Raw genomic sequence first — 20,904 nt, 5'->3', positions numbered from 1 at the left:
TATAAATACATTTACTTGCATGATCTCTATATCGTATGATCGTTTATATAAGATGTTGGAGATATTTATGGATATTTAATTTCGATGTAGACTTCGATTTACGAATATATCGACTAATATATCAATATATCGACTAATATTTTCATTCTTGATATACTCTAAAACACAAGAATCAATCGTCCACAAAGATAAATTATTACAAGGGATCCTAATTGCCTAGAAAACAAAGATTGTCGAAGGAAGTATTTGTTTGTAGTGGTAGCAATTTAATGATTGCTCCGTACGGAAGAAAACTAGGGTTAGAGATGTTTGTTCTTAAACAAACAAAGATTGAAGTTGCACAACCAAATACTAAATCGAACTAAAATGGTTTATTTGAGCGTAATCTAAACTAACCGAACCAAAAAGATCCACACCAAAAGCATATAATTGAATCAAACATTAACCAAACGATTGCAACATAAACAAATGAAAGGCTGAACCAATTATTGTCCATGTATAATACAAATATAAATTAGATTTAACGGTAAATTTAGTCATATTTTATTATATGGTTTACAATTAGAATTTAGTTCCCTCAAACCCTCGTGAATAGTCCTTCCACAAGGGATTATTTATGATGTTTTTTATCAAAACATCTGGACCATTTATGAGGTGCAATCAAACAACACAATGACAGAGTTCGGATTTTTAAAACTATAGATACTAATGTCTAGCTTTCATCAAATCATAGGGACTCGATAATACAGAAGATATATAGGGAATTCAAGAGTTACCTATATATCAACAGACAGTGAAAGATTGAGAAAGATTCCAACCATGAAGGGTAATTTTTGGAGTGACACCAGGAGGGGCCTCAAAGGAGAGATTGATGGACATAGCCTCACCAGGAACTAGGGAAAAATAGTTATCTGAGTAGTGAACAGGCAGAATTCTTGTATCCCCTTCTTCATTCTCCTCTGCCTTGGAATCATGGACCTCAAAGTGAAGAAAGAAGGCGACTCCGACATCATTCCCGTTGGTTTCAACCAACCTTGAACTGTTGTTTTCGATACTTCCACGCCTCCAGATCTTGGAAAAGAAACTAGTGCTGCATTTTTCATTGGTTTGTTCTTTGTTTTCAAGAAGCAAAGAATTTGAATCTAAATCTCCTAGGTCTTGCCTATTGATAAAGTTGTTCTTGTAGGTTAACCTTGAAGATTCTGCATTCTTTGAATTGTTCTGAACGTTCATTCTGACTTCATAGCTGGATCCTTTTATATTAACCTTAGATGTAACCTGAATGGGTATGTTAATCTTTCTGTAAGGCTCCAACTTCTTGTAATCTCCACCGAATTGATGCAACCAGTAGAAGTTTCTCGAGATGATACCATCGTTTGAGACCTTGTATAGCTTGAGAAGAAGAAAGTAGACAGGCTTGGAATTTTTGTATGTCGGATACTCCATCTCAGCAATGGACGACGTCTGCTTCGGAGGCAAAGAGAGTTTCTCAAAAACTTTAAAATATGGGCACATCCCTTCAAGGTCCCACACCGAGGCTTCAATGGCAACACCAGATATCTCATTCGATGTAGTGTTTACGACCTGTTCAAGGCAATGATGAAAACATCTCACAGTTAGGTTGAGAAATACAGACGAGAACATTCAAGTTAAATCTTGGGATTCCCATAGTTACAAGAATATAGTAAATGATGAGAAATATATAGTTTATGCCCTTTTGCTATCAGCCCCAGTCCAAATAAAATTGAAGCTTTTAACATAACAAGTGAAATCGGAGTTCCACTCAAAAGACCCACCTTTTCCCATCATGTTGTTTCTTGTTCCAAACCAAAAGAGGTAGTGTGTTGCTATTAGGTGACCAATAAAAGTAAAAGTTTAAGCTAATGGATTAAGGTGATTAAATTAAATCATATCAATATTTTAACCTTCTCTCTTACTTGTGGGCCTAGTAATTTGAAGAAGGATCAATAAGTGAGAAAATGACTTCATAGGATTATAACGCAAGACATACGGCTCTGTTACAAAGCTAAATCATAAATCAATCCATAAGCTTAAACTAATAGGTTGGCTTTAGATAAATTTAATTATATGAATGTTTCAATAGTCACAATATTAGAAAAACCTGCCTCAATGAAGTATGTGCATAGATTCAGCTGGACATGGATAGGTTCCGCAGCACAACGACATCCAAAGAAGCCTGCTGTTTGGTCGAGGAGATGGTCATAAAACTGACCTCTTAGACCAGTCCAAGGATTTTGTGTTTTCCAGATAAGAAAACCAGTGTACTTCTTCCACATTCGGCTGTTCCAACCTTCGATTAGAGCTCGATATTGGATGTAATTAGCAAGCTGAGCCTGTAAGTTTTGAATGTAAGTAAATAATTTTAACAGTATAAAAAACGCATGGCACTACTTTAATTTACTAACTTCCTTTTCACCTTCAAACAAAAGTCGTCAAGATCTTTTGGAGAACCGTAAAGTTCAATCTGACTCTGAACATGACATGGTTTAGAATAGGGGATGTACTTATGGTAATCCCAAATCGGGTTTGGTACTTCTTCTATGTATCCAGAGGGTAGTTTCTTAAACAATGGAATCCGCCATCCTTCAGGAGGCATTGTGGCTCGGATGGTAGCGGCAACAGGCATGCCTACGGAACCAACCTCAGGATTGAATCCATAATTATAAAAATTATCCTTAAAAAAGTTTTCAGGGTACTGGATCTCATAAGGACCATCACTGAAGTCTCCCTTCCCATTTGCAAACCCATCCCACATGGATCCTTGTATGTAAATGCGAGTACCATCTAGATATTCGCTCGGATCCTCCGCTGTTAATGACAAAACACTCATCAACTGATTATTTTCGCTTGGTTGAAAATGGGGATGGAGTTTCAAGTCACTTTTTAAAGCATCGTTGATATCCGGTGGTGGAACTTGTTCATTTCCACCAACCCAAAGAGCAAGACTGGGGTGGTTCCTCAAAAGCTTAACCGTGTCTCTTGCACAAAGCAAGAAAAGATCATGATCCAGAGGACCATCAGGATTTGATTTCGGATCACCACGTCCATCAACATCTCCAGTGATCCAAAATTCTTGCCACACCTACAATAATTTATTCCGCAGTCGTGATCAGCATTAGTATTCCAATCTTAGTTTAAAAAAACTACAAAGTAAATCCAAAAATTAATTAAGTATATAAGAAAACAAATGATGAAGGAGCTTGATGTGATATGAAAGAGAGAGAGAACTCACTTATCCAGAATTGAAAAGGAGCCATAACTTACCAACAAGCCATAGATGTCACAATAATGATAAAATTCTGGCCTCTCTGCCAAACCACCACCCCAACAGCGAATCATGTTAAAATTCATATCTGCATGAAACTTTATGTCCGTATGATAACGTTTTTCTGAAAGCCGAAGCAACCCATCAGATAATATCCAATTGCCACCACGAATAAATATACGCTGCCCATTGACCTTGAACAGCCTGCAGAGAAGGAACAAACAATCTAACTAAAAGAAACTTCATCAAACATAGGCGTGAAATTAGCATAAACAGTACCTTCCACCAGTTGCAGGATCAATATCACTCTCTATTTTACGAAAACCGAAATCATGACTCCAGGAATCAGACTCTCCAAATCCATCTACGTCAATCGATATAACAACGTTATACAAGTATTGCTTTCCCATTCCATTTGGCCACCACAGGTTGGGCTTGTAGAAATAGAGCTGTCATTCACCAAATCACATGAGCCAAAGTTTTAAGCCTACTTATGTGTAATAGCTTGTATCTCAATGAACTATTTGTAGTTTAACCATTGGACTTCAAAGAATAACATAGTAACCTAAGGTAAATTTAGAATTTCCAAGTTCCATTACTCGCAGACTTGGCAAATATCTAGAGGGAAAAGAATGTCAAGTAAAAGGTGAGTTCATTATTGAATTTGAAGTAGCTACTTAAGTACCTAACACTATCACTCAAGAAGTTTTTCTATGGTTTGAGCACCACCAAGAGAAGGTGCAAAACTTGAAAACTTCATTGATCTGTCTTTGAAAGCCAGCTTTGGAGTACTTGAAGCCTCTCAGGAATTAATGGGGAAATGAAATCATGACATGAGACCTCTGATACCTCGATTTATACAAAAATATTGAAGACAGATAAAGAGATTTAAAAAAGTTGTCAAAGAAAGATGTAAATTGTAATCACCAACCTGAGGAAAAGTATACTGTATGATTGATCCAGTAGGAACAGACACCTTCTGAGCCTGAAGATGCTCAACCAAGCAAATATTGCCTTCTAGTTCAGCTGTCACTTGAATTTTCACAGAACAGTCTGAAACCCAAGAGCTTCTGTTTTGAATCTCTATTGTAGCATGCAAGTAAACTCTCTTATAATCGTCAAAAAACGTTGATACCAAATGAGGATCAATAATCTTCACTGGCTGTTTGAAAAAGTAAGCATCACCATGAGACATTCAAACGTTAGAAACAGTGAGGAACATTTTTCATAGAAGAGAAGATCAACAATAGCATATTAACGAGATGAAAAGTCAACCCAATCATAATGCTGTACCAAATGGTAAGAGCATTCAGTGAAATTCTCAGGAGAAATGGAATAGAACAAATCTAATAGGTCGTGTGTCTATTTGACCATTGTACTATAAAAAGTTAAGTTTCTAATAAATCAGATTATTTTTATTCTGTGCCTAGTATGTCCCAATTGTTAACTCCATTGGTTTAACATTTATGTGCACTGACTCACGATGCATGCCACAGTGAGCTAATTTTAAGCAGTTAAAGCATTTGGTAACGCAAATATAAAAATAAAAGTAACAATCAACATTAAGACCTATTAGACACAAAATTAAACTTATCAAAAGTTGAAGTACAGGAATTAAACCAACATAACCTTGAGTGTTTACACATCTATTAAAAGCCTTAGCAACGAGTTGGGTTTTCAAATGAATTTAGAATTTTGTTAAATGATTAATGTTAATGGTGTGGGTTGAAATAATTTTTTTGTGGACGGTGTAGGGACTCGAATAGAAAAACTAAAAAACATGGCTAAAAGAACATATTTGAACAATTCAAGACCAAAATGGAATAAGTATGAAAGTTAGCATACTAAAATAAGATTAAAACCAAAATATTGTTGTGGAAAACAATGTTTTTACAAATTGGATAAGAGACGTACTGCAAATGAAACTCACCCCAGTCCTAGAAATTGACACTTCATCCCATATGCCAGTGTTTCGATCCCTGTAACACAAATACAAAAATGCATTATATACACAGAATTTGGCAATTATTAGCCATTGTAGTCCTACCCGTAAATGAGTATTCATGCAATATAAGTTTAAACTTATTTACAGTCTGAAGTACAGCCAGATATTGTATTTAAAAGTAAACAAAATGAAAATATCAGTGATACATGAATCTGAATTAACTATACAAGCAATATATAAATGTAAGTAAGCCATTGGACACTAATAAAGTCAGAAATTTTGGGTCCAAGTTTAAAACAGAAATAACTTTGTTACATCCTGTGCACGCCATTTTCATGCTTTCATCTCTTTACTGCAATAAGAAAAATATTTACCATATTCTAGTTTTTTTTGTACTCATGACTCGTGGATGTCTAAACCGCATACACGCCTAAACTAATCTCACGGGACAAGAGTATATGCATTTTTTCCTCTACCCCACCATGCAAAAATCCAAACAGTAAGATTCTAGATGAAAATTCATGCACCTAAGATTAAATATTTAAGGGAAAGCCTTTTGCTTATCATTTTTCTAAACGACCGTCTATTTATTCGTCCAATGGCCTCTCCTAAATCCAAGAACATGCTAAACTTAATTTGATAAGTCAATGCTTCTTTGGTTTGAATCCTTGAATGCCAATATCCATATTCTAACAGGGATCTATTTTTATTTTTCGCCAAATTTGATATGAAAACTCGGTTCATTTCAAAACCACATTACTCTGCCTGTCAGTAGATAGATCTAAGACATTTTTGTAGAATAGTAATATAGTTGATTGTGCATTTAGTAAATAGAATGATGCACAGAATTGTTTCACAAGTTTTATTTTTTAAGAAAATAGTCTGATTATTGCCCAAAAGCAGCAGCAAACGTAGGAATCATGCAAAATATAATCATTGAAGAGATAAAGGAACAAGAATTCTACATTTAATCTCACCTTATAGGAGTCATCCAATCCCATCCCTCTACATATTGTGCGGCGACATCTTTTCCAATCTAATTTGAGATATAAAACATGAGACAGCAATAAAACATTTAATGACTAAATTCCTTGGATGTCTCCTATATATGTGTAGAAGACTTCGATGCACCTTCAGAAAAAAAAGAAAAAGAAAATATCAGTCCTAGAAGAAGGAAAAATTACATACCTCATGATCACCACCCTGACCTCCCTTGTCTGGAATTCTGCCAGGATGATCCGGAGGGTGAACTAGAACTGCTAGTAAATTTTTGCCATCAGTATGCAAAACTTCAGAGACATCAAGAGAATGTCGTCTAAACATCCCTTTTGGCAGGACCTTTTTGTGACCATTTATGTACACTTCAGCAGAGTAATTTATAGCACGGAAATTCAGGTCCAAGTGTTGAGATTCTGACTGCTAGTTGAGCATAAGCCCAGAAGGCAATAAACAAGGAGAATTGATTCAAGAAGCAGAACTGACAGGGGAAAGCCTATGTTGCATGTTCAAGTAATTATTTTTCAACAACTCATGTTTGGGCCAAAAACTATCTAAGATTATAAGATCCTTGCTACAATCCATATTATTATGTAGTTCCTAACTAACTACGATCAACAATATTTCAAAACCTTCATTTGCTACAGTATTTACTATTTGTTATAATAATCAACTTCTTGTCCCAAACGGACAACGATTATCTAAGACTATAATAACCACCTCTTGCTATAGTAAATACTATTTAAAATTACTCAATTAGCTACAGCAAACACTTTCAAAAACCCTTACTTGCTAGTGTTTTTACTATGCTATTTTACATTTATCATTGTTTTATTCTTTGCTAAAGTGTTTTCTATTTCCTTCCCAAAACTAAAATAGTGTACACCTCAAACACATACTATTATAACTCAAACTAAAATAATCTACAGCTATATTCCAAACACAATCTATTGTAACTCAACTATAATAATATAATAACTTACTTATTGTCCTAAACGCCCCTAAGCACTGATTTTAAGCACGAATGAGAATTATCCATATCGCTAAGAACCTTCACAACCCACACATACGAATGCAATTACTAAGACCAATACTTTTACCAATATTAACTGTAAAGACCACAAGTTCCAGTAGCCATAATTTCTTTTCTTAAAAAAATCCGTTCATTGAAGAAGAAGTGTAGGCAAAATCCTCAAAAGAATAACTTACCAGCTTACATTGAAAAGTTGTGAAGAACCAAAAAGTATAATACTCTCTTCCAGAATCAGCAATATCAATTATCGTTTCATTCGCTAATCCATAAAACGGATCAGGAACAACTTTGTTCTTTACCAATGTCCCCAATACACTGCCAAGCATAAATTAATCAGGATTAAAATTTCTAATCTAGTCTATTAACTTCACAACTGAAAATCTCTAGGAAACAAATAAGAAGTTCCCATTTTTTCCTATTTGGGGTCTAAACTCCTAGTCTAAATGGAGCCTACGAGACATTGGCAGCAGTAAAAAAGGCCTAATTATATTTCAATTCTACGCCTATGGTCTCTGTTTGAATCCAACTCAGAACCACAGCAGCCATGAGAGTGGGGAAATCAATTTCAAAATAAATTACAAGAAAATTAGAGTAAAAGGTGAGGGAAGAGAGAATTACGTTCCAGGTACTGAGGCCTCCATCCAAGGGGAAGAAGGGGTGATCGAGGGAGGGTGAGTGGTAGTAAGCTGAGTACCAGTGAGGTTGACCTCCGTTGACCTCGCCGCAAGCCAACCGGCATTGAGCTTCACCTTGTTACCGATTTCCGCCATTGTTAAAGAAGAAGATAAAGTGAAAGAAAAAACCAAGATGATGAATGAAGAAAATGGAAATGAGGATAACGGGGATAGTTGGAAACTTGAAAATGGCAATTGGGTTTACTGAAAAGAGAGGATTTTTAACTCAAAGTTTCCATGATTGAACCTCATTGTTAGAGAATGAAGCAGTTAAAGTCACGCTATGCAGTAATGAGGAACTTCGATTTTTAAGTTTATCTTAGGAATTGTCATAAATAGCACATAAATAATTAAATAAATAAAATCGTCAAAAATAGCAATTTTGATAAAATATTTATATCAAACCCCATATTTGATTGATAATAAGTATTGATAAGTTTCTAAATAAATTTTACTATAGTCAGTAAATATTTTAATTTATTTTATTTAGTTTTAAATTTTGATGAATATGTTTTGTTCGTTGTTGAGTATTAAAAAATGATTTTTTTAGTCTTTAAGTTTTCAATATGCACATTTTTGTGTTTTAAAAAATAGGCGTATATGATCTTAACAAGTATGTGTTGTTGAGTGAAAATCATTTTGGTTAACTATCAAATTTAGTCTTTAAAATGTTTTTTATTTTAATTTTTATCTTTAGAAAAAGAAAATATTTCTAATCCATTTATTTTAATTTTGTAGTTATTAGAATTTCAACATAGCATTGCCCTCGTTTTTCTTCTTTATGAGTGTTATATAGTAGTTTATTAAATGAATTTCATTGTTTATATTGTTTGTATTATAACTTTGTCATGATCACGTTTAAGAGTATCTAATGACCAAAACAAACCGTTTGAATGGACAAAGAATAAATAGACAAAAAAAGTGAAATTATACAAACACAAGAATATGGTTTAAATTTAAAGATTTAAAAACAATTGAGTACTAGAAGAGTAAGGTATGATTCTTCTAAATCATCTTCTTCTTTCAAACACATTATAGAAGTAGAAGAATAGATGTAATTTTAGAAGTAGTGTCAACTTGCTCAAACGTTTTTTAAAGGAAAAGGAAAGTATCCAATGAAAGGAAACGATTAATTAGAATATTCTAAAGAGATAAATCAAGATATCAAGTGTTCGGAAATGTCAAAGATTGGGACATATCAGTGAAGATTTTTTAAATAAAGAGTAATGATCATACAAAATGTGGGTGAGAGAATTGCAGATTATTTCAAAGAGTCAATTGCTTGAGACGTGTTTGTTAGTAGAAGAGTTTCAAGTGCTCGTGTTAAACACTGTGGTGAGAGTTGTACTAATGTTGTCAGTACTTTTTTTAGGACAACAATTGCAAGGTGGAGGATTGAACTCTTGACTTTTAGAGTGGATGTCATATTAATGCCACTAAGCCAAACTCACTTTTTCAAATATCGTTAGTATATTACTTGTTAATAGAATTGAGACTATTCACACCTACCACGTTCAGAACCATACAATCTCTAGTGGTGAACAATAGAGAGGAAAGTGGGAGACAATAGACAAAGTTTTGTGCCTTTTGTACTGGATGATACAATGGCAATATCTTATGTGATGTTGCATTTATGCATGTTAAAGCAAATTTATTGGAAAGTTCATGTCAGTTTAATAAAAAAGACTATTCATGATGGTTACATTAACTACACAAATTTTTAAAAAGATATATTTTTTATATTAATTTTCCTTTGTCAGTCGAAGATGTGCCGGATGAACAACGTAGGTTACAGAAAACAAGAATTGAGGTAAGAGAAACATGAGAGGGAGAAGAGTCTCATAGCTAAAACATAGAGGTTATGCAAAGGGCATGCTTTCTAACTATGACTCAAGCACTTCTTTGTTAAGTGTTTTTCTTATTTTGTCGTAGAAATTTAAGGACATTCTTCTTGAAGAACTAGCAAATGAGTTGCCACCATATAAGAAAATCGAGTACCAAGTAGATTTCACGTTAAGAGTTATTGTTCTAAATTGGTTGACTTATCAAAGATAATTCAATCCAAACAAAAGAAGTTCAATATAAAGTTAATAAGTTACTTGCCAAAGAATATGTGAGGGAAGTTTAAGACAGTGTTCTTTTCCCTTCATTTTAATTTAGAAGAAGGATGATTTTAGAGAATGTGTGTGGATTATAGAGTCTAATATTGTCATCCTATACCAAGAATAAATGGTATGCTAGATAAATTACATAAATTTGCTTTATTTACTAAAACTGATATAAAGTTTAGATATCAACAAAATAGGGTAAAAGTTGTTGATGAATGAAAAAATACATTTAAGACCCACACATGAATTGTATATACTAATTATGCCTTGTGGTCTTATCAATGCACCTACTACATTTTGTGCATCTCATCAATTGTGTTTTACGTAAATACTTAGAAAATGTGCACTAATTCACTATGATAATATTCTTATTTATGCTTGCATCCAGAAAAGCTTAATAGTTCACTAATTTAAAAAAGTGTGCATTTTATTTAGATAAAATTAATTTTATTAAATTTGTTATTTATAGCATTGAAGGCGACTATAAAAGATTAAGCTATCCAAGATCAATCAAAACCTAAAAATGCTATGAAAATGCAAGGGAAGTTAGGTATTTTAATGCCTTACACTTTTAATAAGTTTTTTTAAAATTAAATACTCATTTTTCATTCTTAGCATCGTGTAAATTTTCAAAATCTAGAAATCAAAATAAAGATGTAAGATTTGAAACCAAATTTAAAACTAAACTTTCCAAAAAAAGTAAATTATTATGAATAACAAAACTTAGGAGCATAACAAAATTAAAAAGAAACAAGCCATGACAGTTTTAAGTAATAAGTAATATCAACCATGATTGAGTTAAAGAGTGTGAATATATATATGTAAAAGATTAAGAAAAAGATATTCAACTTTCTTTCCTCCGATCAGATCAACTCCCACTTTACCAAATTCCTTCAATTTCCTTCATCACTCACAATCTTCTTACTCCTTCGTCTCCATCCCCCTCATTCATTTTCCTCTTGTTCATGCGAGCTTCCCTTCCCAAGCTCTCCAAACCCAATCAATGGTGACCATTACCGAGGAACCAGACGAGCCAGTGCCGAAGCCATCAAAGCCCCAACCTAATAAATCAACTTCATCGTCCTCAAAACCACCGTCGAGTTCCGCCACTGCAACCCTCAAAACCCCTCCTTCTCCTACCCCAAATCCATTCACCTTTTGGTTCTACTTCACTTTAATTGTCTCTATCATTACATATTTCTTCATTTCTCTCCCTTCTCTCTCTCCCCCAGACCCCAAATCCTGGTTTTTAAGTTTACCCAACAGCCTTCGTCATCATTACTCAAAGGGTCGTCTTCTAAAGGTGCAAATTAGCGGTAATCTATCTCCAATCGAAGTCTTCGCAGTTGAAAATGGCGCCAAAGGAAATGAAAATGTGGTCATTGTTCATGGGCTGGGGCTGAGTTCGTACTCCTTCCGCAAGGTTCTGGACTCTTTAGGTTCCAAAGGAGTTCGTGCTCTGGCGTTTGATCTGCCCGGCAATGGCTTTTCCGACAAATCCACTGCTGAGATCGATGAGAGCTCAAATGGGGTTTTAGGGAGGCTTTTGGATGTTTATAATTTGATTCATGAAAAGGGTATCTTCTGGGCGTTTGATCAGATCATTGAAACTGGGCAGATTCCTTATGAAGAAATTCAAAAACATGTTCCTAAGAGGAAGATCTTGAAGCCAATTGGGTTAGGCCCTGAAGATATTGGTAGCATTTTGGGGCAAATCATAGATACTATTGGTTTGGCTCCAGTTCATTTGGTCCTTCACGATTCGGCTTTATTAATGGCGGGATATTGGGTTGCAGAGAATTCAGGATTCGTGAGGAGTTTAACTCTTATTGATACTTTATCAAAGCCTTCTCTTCCTTTATGGCTCTTGGAGTTGCCTGTTGTGAGAGAGGTTATTTTGGGATCTAATTTTGTGTATTCAAGGTTGATCAACCTCTGTTGTTCTAAGGGGAATGATGCTCTCTTGGATGTGGAGGCTCATAGAGTTCTTTTGAAAGGCCTCGGTGGGCGGCGGGCAGTTGTTAGCATGGGGAAGAAGTTGAACGATAGCTTTGACATTGGAGAATGGGGTGGTTTGGATGATCTGAAAAGTGTGCCCATGCAGGTTATCTGGTCTAATGGTTGGTCGAACGAATGGAGTACCAAGGGACGTCGGGTGGCTGAGGTGCTTCCACAGGCATCTTTTGTTGAACATTCCGGCGGACGGTGGGCTCAAGTAAGGATTCATTCTTCAATTAAGGTTTTGTAATGAGTTTAACTTATGTTCTGTATGATGAGTTTTCAGTCTATATTGTGGTTTGCTGAGTTCAAAAGTATCAAATATCCTCTCTAGGACTCATGGATTTAAATGTAACATCAATGATATGGTTAGGCCTTCCTATAGAGCCGTTTTAGTATTCAAGTCAGTTTTTCGTATCTGAGAAGTTAGAACCATTATTTTTCTAAGCACAACGTGGTAAGTTTGAGTGAAGTAGGTTAAGTATTTATATAGCATAACAAAATTAAATGAAATCTATTACTTTGAAATTTAACAATATCAAGCAGGATGTTTTAAGCAAGAAGGTTGTTCAAATTCGAAGAAAAATCAAATTGATACAGGAAGTTGAGTGCTTGGAATTTTAGTCATGCTAGACTAGGTGAAAACAAAACTGATAGAGGCTAGGGAGGTGGAGAGAAATGAGTGATGTGACACTGGATAACTTATTAGAGAAGCATAGACTTGGCTTGTGAGGAGTTGGAGAGAAAATCTTTTTGTTAATCAACAGTTGATATGGTGGAAAAAGTTTTCTTTTCTAGATTTTACAGAGAGAAATACATAAACAGATAGACTTAAAATTTTAGTTTTTTGAAATGGAGATAGTAACTAGTTGGGAACAGATGCTCAACTGCTCAAGACTTCGAGCCTTAGGTTAGATTATTCAAGAGTCAAAGCTGATGGAAAGGAAACAATGTTGACTTGTACACATTTAGACACTATATTTGAGACATCACGTGTGATTAACTGTTGATTCTAAGGGATTGCTTAGGCTCCTGGTGTTAGATAGTCACTTTCTGGCTAGGAGAAATCCTTTTAAAACTCTCCTTAATGCATTCATTTTATAATCATGCTTATTTGAACTTGCCCTTGGTAATAGGCTGATTTCATCTGTCTATGGATTGACTCCTTGATGACCACTTTTGTTTGCCTAAATGGTCTCCATTAGCTAGAAAGTTTTAATGTTGTCTCCTTATCGAAACTCAACTGCTTGATTCCACATTTCGCTCACCATGTTTGATAATCTATTTCTTCAACTTGCTGGTATATTAGACTTCTCATTCTCTCTTTCAATGTCAAATATGCTCTTTATCTCTGTCGACCTCAGGAAGATGTAGCCGATGTTGTAGCTGACAGTATATCTCAGTTCATATCCTCATTACCACCCACGGTTAGAAAAACTGCTGAAGAGCCTACTCCTGAACACATTCATGAAGCTTTTGATGAATCAATGAATAGCGACCACCACCACCACCACCACCACAGTCATGGTATCCCTGCTGGCTACATGGAGGGATACGGGCTCGGTAGTCATGCCTGGTAAACTAACATCATTTTCTTTCTACCGGAAAGGGCCTCAAGAAGGGATTGGATATATGCATATCCAAATGAGTCTCTTGAGTCCTTACTTCTTTGCCTGATTGATTGTATTTTTTGCTTAGCTGCTAGGGAAAGACGTCCTAATGGTAAAGCGTATCACGACAACTTGTTAACTTCTTATATATCTCAATTTCTTTTTTCTTTTTGTTTTTACATATTAGATTGTTGCTTGCTGATTGGCCTGTATTTAAACATGTGTTGCTTCATTGTTTTGAATCTATCCGCTGATCTTACACTTTCTTTTCTTGAAACTGAATTTTGTTCAAATGAAGATGAGAACTTATGCCAGTCTTGGAAAACAGTTTGTGTTGTAGGATGCAAGTCTTTAAATATGTATGGATTTTATGAATGAGAAAGTCATTACAATGTTTTTTTTTTTTTGTTTTTTTAACTACTTAATGAACTTATACTATTGTTCTCGATATTAGAGGTTCAATTCCTCACCTCACATATGGTCAAAAGTGAAAGAAACATTCACTTGACATATTGCTTGTTTGCTATTTACTTATATTTTTCACTCTATAGCAACCTTGATCAAAACCACCGAAATGTCACATTTATGCACCTTACGAATATAGACAATCAATGCAAAGAAAATACTTTGGGAGCCATCTTATTTTTATTGATTTGAGTTTACTACATTTCATAATCAACCAAAACAAGTTGAAGATTCATTTATATATATAAAAAAAAAACTCAATCTATCTAAAAAGATCAACAAAGAATCAGTCAGGAGAACATCAACTAAAACTCATGTTTACTAAACAAACGAATCAGAATTTTATTGGACAACAATATGCGTCAAAAAGTATTATAATCCTATCGATACAAAATTGAAAGCATAATATCATATTTATATTCGTGTCTTGGTGTATATTGGCTACGAGATTATGCAAATATAGACATTTCCAACACTTATTAAATACCGAAGATTTAACCTATACAAAATTAGAAGTTGACAAAACTTTTGTACATCGTTTATTCTTTGATTATATTTAATAGAAGTTTTGTTTCAACTATCTTAGATTGACGTGATAGTCAATAAAATTAATGAGTTTAAAAGCGATTTAAAAGGAACAAGTATAATTCATAGCAGTTGTCTTCTTATAATAATAAATTTTTTATATCAAAATGTTGGAGAATTGGATAAATTGTTCAATGAATTATCGAAGGTTTGCCCAAGGTTATTTATTTTTTTGACAAAATAATTGAATTATAATGAAATAAAGATGACTTCATAGCTCGAGATCAAGATATAAAAAAGAAAAGAAAAGAAAATATACAATTAAACAAAAAAAAAAAAGACCAACTAAACGAAAAACAAGAATATCAAGGTGGGCGTGTGTGTATATATATATATTAAATATTTCAATCTAAAAATATCTCCTTTTATTAAAATTAATATAACTTTTCATTTTTATTTTTTCTTTATTTATATATATTTATTAAATATTTAAATTCTAAAAAAATATTTACTTATTAAAATTAATATCAACTTTCTAATTTTAATTTACTACTTTTCATTTTTTCTTTATTTATATATTATGTATATTAAATATCACAATATTCCATATTCAATTTTTCTTATTAAATTTACTTTTTCTAATTTAATTTGATTATTTATTAATCAAAATTATACCTATATGGGTAATTGAATAATTTTTTTTTAATGTTTATTGCAAAACAAAAAAGAAAAAAGAAAAATTGTAAAATAATTTTAAAAAAATTATAGTTCGATTTCAAATTAAATTAAAAAAAACTTACCCTGATCAAATTAGGAAACCGTTTTGTATCATTAGAATCTTATTAATTTAAACTTAATCGTGCGATCCATTATTTTTTTTTGGATATTGATATATAGCAAAGTTTTTTTTTTTTAAGGAAATTAGTTTTATTTCAAAATTAGTAAATTGTTATTTTTAGGTAATATAAATAAATATATATACTTGTTGAATAAATTACCCATATACTATAATCTTTTATTTTTTTAAAGTTGACTCAAAATAAGAAAAGTGAATTTAATAAAAAAAATGGACTCAAACGAAGAAAAAGTAACTTTAATAACCAAAATTCAACATTTAATATTTAATATATATATAAAGGAAAAAATAAAAAAGTAAAAAAGAAAAGTTGATATTAATTTTAATAAGAGAAGATATTTTTAGATTGAAATATTTAATATATATATATATTATAGATATATTATAGATATTGTAAAAATAAAAAAATATAAAAAGCTTTGTTTGTTGAAAGAAAAAAGAAAATCTTTGAAGAAAATATGTTAGTTTTGCAATTTTGTTAAAGATAGGGTTATTTTAGCCAATTTCTCCAATTCAATGTCATATACTAAAAAAACTCCCTCCCTTTCTCTTTTACATATCTAACCCACCTTTGTTCAAGCGTTGATCCTCTCCGACACCGGCGTTCTCTTCACTCCTCCGGTGGAAGCAGTTTTGCGTAGCAGCTCTTCTGCTAAGACCCACGGTACGGAAGTTAAATCTACTCCGGCGAACAACTCGGCGGCACGGCTAATTCTTCCGGCATCTCCTCCTTGACCTGTGCGAACTTCCCTTCAGCGACCTCTCTGTCTCTCTTGCGAATCTCTCCCTTTCGGTGACCTCCACTTAGAACTGACGTAGACTTGTAGTGGAAAAGCCTTTGGTGCACGAACCAGCAAAGACTCGCTCGTTTTAAGCGGTAAAATCTTGCTTATTTACTTATTTAGGGTTGATTGTGTTGGTCCATTATTGGGATTCTGTTTATTTAGCTTTTAATTCTTGGAATCGTGTTTTTTGAATTGAATTAGGCCGCGGCAGAATTTTGGCTTAGTAGAATCTTAGTTTGTGAAAGGATTATGGTCAGTGGGGCATACTTATACGATTTTAATTGTTTGCTTATTTGATGCCTTCTGTTGTTTGAATGTTTTGAAATAGTTAATTATGTTTCCTATTATTGATTAGTGAGATTATTGCGATATATGCTGGATTTATTTGGTTAATGTATGTCGAGTGTTGTTTATTGAAGTCTATAGATTTATTATATCATAGAAAGCATGTTGAAAGTTTGTTAGGGAAATATTTATTTGAGTGCGAGTTTTTGATTATGTCAAAAGGTTGATCGGTAAGCTGAGCAGGGGAGGAAGCATGGTAATTGGATTCATTCTGTCCTAAAGTTGGAAACTTGGTGATTTTATGATGTTTCAAGATAGATATAGTGGGACTTGAGTTTTTGATTATGTCTAAAGCTTAATGTCTTGGCAGAGTAAGGGAAGAAGTACGGTGATTGCATTCATTTTGTTGTATAGTGGGGAAAATTCATGAGTAGATGATGTATGAAGAACTAAAGTTTTTAGAGACTGATTTTTGATGATTGTGCTAATAGTAAGAATAATGATGAGTTTTCAAGCTTAATTTTGAGAAGGTCTTTGATATGATTGATTGGGACTTGAATAAGCATGGTTTCTGAATTTTGGCACTTCAATCTCATGGTTATTTTTTCTTTCTTTCTTTTGAATGATGATTATTGCTTATTTAGTCATATTTAAGAGGTTTATGGAGGAATCGAAATGAAATGTTTAATTATGAAAAATAAACTAGAAATAAATTAGGCTTCGTCAATTGTGCCTGGTGGCTACTATTTGAGAGTTTTTCTTAATGTCAGTTAGTTTTTCCTTAATTCACAGGTCCGATGATTTACACGGCCATCGACACGTTTTATCTAACTGATGAGCAGTTAAAGAACTCACCTTCGAGGAAGGATGGGATTGATGAAACCACTGAAACCACTCTGAGAATCTATGGTTGCGATCTCATCCAAGAGGCTGGCATATTGCTTAAATTGTAACGTCTTGCATTTCCTCTTTCCTCAAAATTGTAATGCGATGCTTTAAAACTATTTCATGGTTTTTCCCTATGACATGGGAGCGAAGAGCCTATGTGTGGGTATCATACTACTTGTGTAGTAGTGTTATAACTTTTTCTAAAAATTGTTTCTTTCAGGCCTCAAGCAGTCATGGCTACTGGACAAGTCTTATTCCATCGATTCTATTGCAAGAAATCATTTGCACGCTTTAATGTCAAGGTTTTTTCTTTTTGTGCTTGTTTATGTTCTTCAATTTTTCTGTACACTTTACAGTTGCTTGATTAACTCGAATTGTTTTATTAAGCTCATAAAAAGGTTAAGGGTTTTCATTTTCAAAGGAAGTATGGCTGTTTCATACTAGAGAAAAGGAAAAGTAAAGCTTGTATTTCTTGATTCTCTTTTTGTTTAAAATTTTAATTAACTATTCTGATATGTTTTTTTATCAACTCTTTTTTTCCTGATATGATGCTATATTGGTTTATGATAATTTCCTGCAGAAAGTTGCTTCTAGTTGCGTGTGGCTTGCGTCAAAGTTGGAGGAAAACCCTAGGAAAGCCAGACAAGTAATTATTGTTTTTCACCGAATGGAATGCAGGAGAGAGAACTTATCTATAGAGTTCTTGGACCCTTCTCTCAAGGTCTGAGTTTGATCTTTTATCTTCGGGTTCCATTTTTCAATCTTTTCATCCATTATTTCTTCCTTTTTAATCAAAGGCATGGTTGTTGTTGGCACAAAAAAGAAATTTTCTTCTTTCATATAAAAAAAATCATTGCTCTTTTTTGATATAAAAGATTGTGGAATCTAGCTTTGTTAATATATTCACACACACATATATTGATTTTGTTCCCTTTTTGGCTATGTTATGGCTGTTTCATTTCACTTAATTGACCGCCTTGTTTAGTATTTTATAATGTTTACACTTTTTAATTATTTTGCTTTATTTCATACAGAAATATGCAGATTTGAAGATCGAGTTGAGCAGAACAGAGAGGCATATATTGAAAGAGATGGGTTTCATTTGTCATGTTGAACATCCGCATAAATTCATATCTAACTACCTTGCAACCCTTGGAACACCTCCAGAACTGAGGCAAGAGGCTTGGAATCTAGCCAACGACAGGTATATTAACGAAACGTTTTATTCCCATGCTGATTTTATTTTGCAGACTTTTCTTCTGTTCTAGATTCAAAGAGCTCAAGTGAGATAATGTAGATATATTAGTAAATTGCTTTTGAGTTATGAACTTGAAAATCTAGGAATTAAACTTGTAATTTAACCTAATTTCCTTGCTTAAGTTCTTAGGAGGTCTTTGGTTGGGTCATAGTGGAAAGGGGGATTGTTCCATTTTGAACCTGCTTTTGGATCACTGGCCAGTTTGTACTTAACCTCAATACGAAAACTTGCCTAGCTTCAATCGATATTAATAATCACATCACACATTAGATTCATCAATTAGAACAGTCTCACTAAATATTCCAACCTTGCACTAAGGCATGCCGGTAGAAAGGTAAACTGTACAACATATGCCCGACGTTCTTAATTAGAATAATGCTGGAACAAAAATGTTTAGATTTTATTATGATATTATTACACATTCTATGAGATAATTTGTTAATTTAATTTTTTAATATATTGAGCAGTTTACGTACAACCTTGTGCGTTCGATTCAAGAGTGAGGTTGTGGCTTGTGGGGTTGTATATGCTGCTGCTCGGAGATTTCAAGTACCCCTTCCTGAAAATCCACCTTGGTGGAAGGCATTTGATGGAGAGAAGTCTGGAATTGATGAAGTGTGTCGAGTTTTGGCGCACTTGTATACACTTCCGAAGGCACAATATATACCGGTCTGCAAGGATGGAGACTCGTTTACATTTTCTAATAAGTCATGGGATTCCCAATCTCTTCCAGTCGCCAAGGTGTTTTAGTTTGTTGTTAGGCTTATTATTTATATATACAATATGTATTTTATTATGCTGCTTAGTTTCATATGATTTATTAATTATTACTGACTGCATAAGTTGAATTTTGCATTTTTCTATTTTCAGGAAGTTCCACAAAGCAGCCCAACAGCCAACGATGATCCTTCTATAGTAAAAGCTACCTCTGGAACTAATCTTGAATCAGGGGTGTCCAAAGATGAGATGCTTAAATTAGCCTTGAACAAGCTCAAGGAATCTAAAAAGAGTGATGACGAATCCAAGAGCCTTATGCCTGAAGCCACTACTAGGGAGGAGCTTGTGCCAAGATCAAAATCTGATCGAAGGGCTGATATTGGTGAAAGGAACAAGGAAAGAGAAAGAGAGAGGGATAGAGAAAGAGAGAGGGAGAGAGACAGAACCAAGTCTCGAGATCGAGATAGGGGTCGGGATTCTGACAGAGAACGTGAGAGAGATGATGCAGACAGAGAAAAAATCAAGGATCGAGCTCATCGCTCAAAGGATAGGGGCAAGGAATTAGGTTAGACTCTAATATGATTATTTTCTGCACTTAAAGTTTATAGAGTACACTTAGTTCAATTTGAATAATAATATGTGTAATGATAATTGCAGGTGGGCATTTGGAGAAATCAAGACACCACTCATCACGAGGTATCAATTTCTTTAAGATTATCGGTTCCTCTAGTTTCTATGGTTCTTAACATCAACATGACAGTTAATTTTTTTCTCCTTTTCAGATCGAGAATACCATAGCTCATCTTATTCTTCACGCGATAAAGATCGTCATAGGCATCACTGATAGAACAGGGTTCAATCAAAATTTTCTACAATTGGCGGCATTGACATGTACATGCAGTTTAATAGTCGGTATTGGTTTCTTCTCTTGGATTTATACCAACTTTAAGTGCACTAGTATAGCGAATGAGAGCATCTTAATCTAATGAGATTGTACAAACAGAGGAAGCAAGCTTGTATTTAAGGAAATGAGAATCCTTACTTTTGGTAATCACCCACCTTGGCCTGATAATTATCTTTTCAACCATGTTAGATGATTCTTTCTTCCCTATTCCATGAGCTTTCTAAAATATTTTGCTTCTGTCTGTTGGTTGGTTTTTTAGTACGAACTTTGAGTTGTATGAAAGCCAGCTTTTAGGCCTAAAATCAATAGGTACTCTTGAATTCTACTACCCTCAGTTATCTTTTTCGTGATTAATCTTTTATTTTTGTCACCTCTTCTCTGGTTATCTCGAACTGATTATTCTTAGGAATTGAAATGAAATTGATTCATATGAATATGAAGAACGTTGAATGGTTATATTGGCAAGTGTCAGGAACTTTCATCAACGAGATTGGCTATGCCAGAAATGTATCAATGCTCAACCTTTAAGCCGTTTGTCGTTGAGGGTTTCAAGTACATTATCTTACCTTTT

The 20,904-nt window shown here is 33.8% G+C and overlaps 3 protein-coding genes across 4 annotated transcripts; 2 read left to right on the top strand and 1 right to left on the bottom strand.

Moving 5' to 3' along the window:
* Nucleotides 1–485: 485 nt before the first annotated feature.
* LOC101207955 (mannosylglycoprotein endo-beta-mannosidase) lies at nt 486–8,233 on the bottom strand. Of its 2 annotated transcripts, none has more exons than XM_011661593.2 (11): nt 7,879–8,233; nt 7,437–7,575; nt 6,420–6,650; nt 6,209–6,267; nt 5,217–5,265; nt 4,218–4,448; nt 3,566–3,735; nt 3,286–3,490; nt 2,438–3,103; nt 2,127–2,354; nt 486–1,584 (listed from the first exon to the last, which is right to left on the bottom strand). In XM_011661593.2, the coding sequence occupies exons 1-11, from the start codon at nt 8,028–8,030 to the stop codon at nt 784–786; spliced, it is 2,931 nt and encodes a 976-aa protein (XP_011659895.1). In that variant the 5' UTR covers nt 8,031–8,233; the 3' UTR covers nt 486–783. The 2 variants fall into 2 exon arrangements, with proteins under 2 accessions (XP_011659895.1, XP_004135619.1); XM_004135571.3 differs by having other exon boundaries at nt 6,420–6,647.
* A 2,647-nt stretch (nt 8,234–10,880) lies between these two features.
* Nucleotides 10,881–14,052, top strand: LOC101209346 (protein AUXIN RESPONSE 4). The gene is made up of 2 exons (XM_004135735.3): nt 10,881–12,257; nt 13,405–14,052. The coding sequence occupies exons 1-2, from the start codon at nt 11,046–11,048 to the stop codon at nt 13,618–13,620; spliced, it is 1,428 nt and encodes a 475-aa protein (XP_004135783.2). The 5' UTR covers nt 10,881–11,045; the 3' UTR covers nt 13,621–14,052.
* Nucleotides 14,053–16,047: 1,995 nt separating this feature from the next.
* Nucleotides 16,048–20,789, top strand: LOC101207220 (cyclin-L1-1). The gene is made up of 9 exons (XM_004135568.3): nt 16,048–16,373; nt 17,359–17,515; nt 17,675–17,756; nt 18,035–18,175; nt 18,489–18,658; nt 19,180–19,453; nt 19,583–19,994; nt 20,087–20,125; nt 20,212–20,789. Exons 2-9 carry the CDS (start codon nt 17,364–17,366, stop codon nt 20,271–20,273), a joined length of 1,332 nt encoding a protein of 443 aa, XP_004135616.1. The 5' UTR covers nt 16,048–16,373; nt 17,359–17,363; the 3' UTR covers nt 20,274–20,789.
* The last annotated feature ends 115 nt before the right edge of the window (nt 20,790–20,904 follow it).

This window comes from Cucumis sativus, chromosome 1, assembly GCF_000004075.3.
Source record: "Cucumis sativus cultivar 9930 chromosome 1, Cucumber_9930_V3, whole genome shotgun sequence".
Classification (NCBI taxonomy): Eukaryota; Viridiplantae; Streptophyta; class Magnoliopsida; order Cucurbitales; family Cucurbitaceae; genus Cucumis; species Cucumis sativus.
Note: the sequence above shows the minus strand (reverse complement) of the source record. Positions and strands in the feature narration are given on the sequence as shown.